Source organism: Myxocyprinus asiaticus, chromosome 48 (assembly GCF_019703515.2).
Source record: "Myxocyprinus asiaticus isolate MX2 ecotype Aquarium Trade chromosome 48, UBuf_Myxa_2, whole genome shotgun sequence".
Taxonomy (NCBI): domain Eukaryota; kingdom Metazoa; phylum Chordata; class Actinopteri; order Cypriniformes; family Catostomidae; genus Myxocyprinus; species Myxocyprinus asiaticus.
Window position 1 is genome coordinate 30640646 of NC_059391.1, and position 2500 is coordinate 30643145.

At 39.6% G+C, this 2500-nt stretch overlaps 1 protein-coding gene across 2 annotated transcripts in view; it reads right to left on the bottom strand.

The window, feature by feature from the left end:
- LOC127437159 (cingulin-like protein 1) overlaps window positions 1-2327 on the bottom strand; it is a 19522-nt gene extending 17195 nt beyond the window's left edge. For both annotated transcript variants that reach the window (XM_051691880.1, XM_051691881.1), the window contains exons 1-3: window positions 2198-2327; window positions 398-1404; window positions 157-251 (exon numbers count right to left, since the gene is read on the bottom strand). In XM_051691880.1, the coding sequence (XP_051547840.1) occupies window positions 157-251; window positions 398-1318 (1016 nt within the window). In that variant the 5' untranslated portion in view covers window positions 1319-1404; window positions 2198-2327. The remainder of the gene's footprint in view (window positions 1-156; window positions 252-397; window positions 1405-2197) is intronic.
- Window positions 2328-2500: the final 173 nt, after the last annotated feature.

Consider the following 2500-nt stretch of genomic DNA (forward strand, 5'->3'; position numbering starts at 1 on the left):
TATGGTTAATATGGTACATGTCCAAAAACATAATTATTATAGTGCTCTAGTAATACAATAGTACATATTTTTGACACAGATTTTGAGAGGCAGCAATAATGAAATACAGCATTATTTTCTCTAAACCATCTGAATAAACAGTTAACAACATCTCACCCCTCTTTGAGGTAGTTAAACATCACCAGTTTCACAGTTTCCTCATCAGGGTGGTTTGTGAGCTGTCGACGTCCTTTCAAAAGATCAGGAGTGGCCTTAAGAAACACACATCAGAGAATTCAACATGAGCGCGTGTACAACAACTTAATTATTTACATTTAGTCCGACATCTTGACTGGCCAGAAATGAATGTGACGTAATATTTAAATACATGCACAGATCTTCAGAGGTTCTTCTCTACCTGAGTGTCTCTCTTTGGGCCTGACTGCCCACTGCTGTTCTGACCGGTTCTGGACGGACTCTGTGTCTCCTCTCTGAGCAGAACTTTGACATCTGACCTCTGAGTGTTCACCTCTGTGACCTCAGCTTTCTGCTTTTTATGATTGGCTGAGAGATACGTCTGTGTTGCTTGAATACGGGCCGAGACAGGGAAGCTGCCAACTTCCATTCCAAAACCTTCAATCCCTGGAAATGTTCCACCTGATCTGGACTCGACACTCCTGGACCGTCTTTTCTCCTCGGGTGTGAATCTGCTCCTGTGGCCGACTCGGCCGATCTGAGTGGATTCTCTGTATTTCATCATCTCCAGATGTTCTGTGGCAGGAACAGACAGTCTGCAGATGATATGTGATGGATGGCAGGGAACATTCTCCACTGTCGAATCCTGGAATCTCTCGCGGGCCGCTCCTGGCACAGGATTCCTGGCTCTCTTCACCATCACGGGCGAGACACTGACTGGTGATGGTGGACTGCTAAACCAGCCTCGACCAGAGTGAGTCCCCATGTTCCTCTGAACATTCACACTGGTATTCCTGGGATCATATGGTCGTAGAATCTCCGGGTTTTTCTGGTAGTTCTTCAGGGGTCTCAGAGATCTGTAATCTGGTCGAGGAGTTGAAGTGCTGGACGCACTTACGCTTATATTTGAAACATACTCATGCTGGTGATGATCTATGAAGAACACATCAGGATAATGTGGAGAAGGAGCGTTCCTCCCCTGGGCGTTCTGCACCACATACGGCCGACCATTGATGCCCTGGACCTGATCTTTCACCCCGAACGATCCTGAAACATCCCCCTGAGATACTGGATCAGGGTCATACGGTTCCTCGCCCAGTTGAGGACGCCCATCATGAACGCTGTCACTTCTGAAGGAATCCATCTAGAAATCACTGAGTCTGTTGTCTGTATGTGACAGTGAACAATTGTGATATTGACATCATCCTGAGAAACAATAAAGTTCATCAGCTGCAGAGAATCAAGAGAAACAAAAGAGAAAGAGATGAGCTCTAAACACAGAGACTGATGACACACATGTTAACAGAGGACGACTGTAGTCTTACATGATAGTGTCATTGAACACAATAAAACATGAACAATTGATGCAACATAAGACATGCTAAATTTAATTACATTACAAATTCTAAAACTGTCTTCAATATTTTTCAGCTCACAGTATTATGGAATATTGTTTTTTTTTTTATCCATCTCAGTAAACATTTAACTTCATTTGAACTTCATGTGGTCACATCTAAAATAACAGTTTATTAGTAACACTAACATTAAGTTTCCATTTGTTAACATTAGTTAACTACATTTGTTAACATAAATAACTATGAACAATACTTTTACAGCATTTGTTCATCCTGGATCATGTTAATTTCAACATTGTATATGTTAACATTAATGCAATATGAACTAACATAAACTACAAGTAAACAATTGTGTTTTTAATCAATCAACATTAAGCAAGAGTAATAAATGCTATTTAAAAGTATTGTTCTTTATTAGTTCATGATAGCTAATGCATTCATTAATGTTAACAAATGAAAAGTCAAATATATGATTTAATATAACTGAATCAGTCTAACAACAGAAAGTTCTAACCAAATTAAGTCATTTTTAGTCAGATCAACTCAGACTTTTTAGTGTGCAGTACGACATTAATTGTTTCAGTAAATACAGATTAAAAACAATAAGCTGTTTTACAGATATATAATTACAGAATTACTCCCAGAATCACTATAACTCATAATCTTACCGTTGCGTTCTTCAGTTTTAAATGCAGAAGTTTATTTGCTGCAAGTCTCAGATGAGCAGATCTGTGCTGCCTGTAGACACGCCCCCTCACTCTGACTGGCTGAGAATCACAATGCCCCGCCCCCTCAGAGCTGACTCTCTAGGGATCCGCCCACACACTAATGCTCCAGATTTCATAAACTAAAGAAACTTTTCTTTCCCAGAAAAAGTCTCATCATTTGGATTATTTTCTTAGGAAAGCAGAAATCATAGTTTAGAGTTATCATCTGATAAACTGTATTGAAATAATCTATAAAAATGTTTA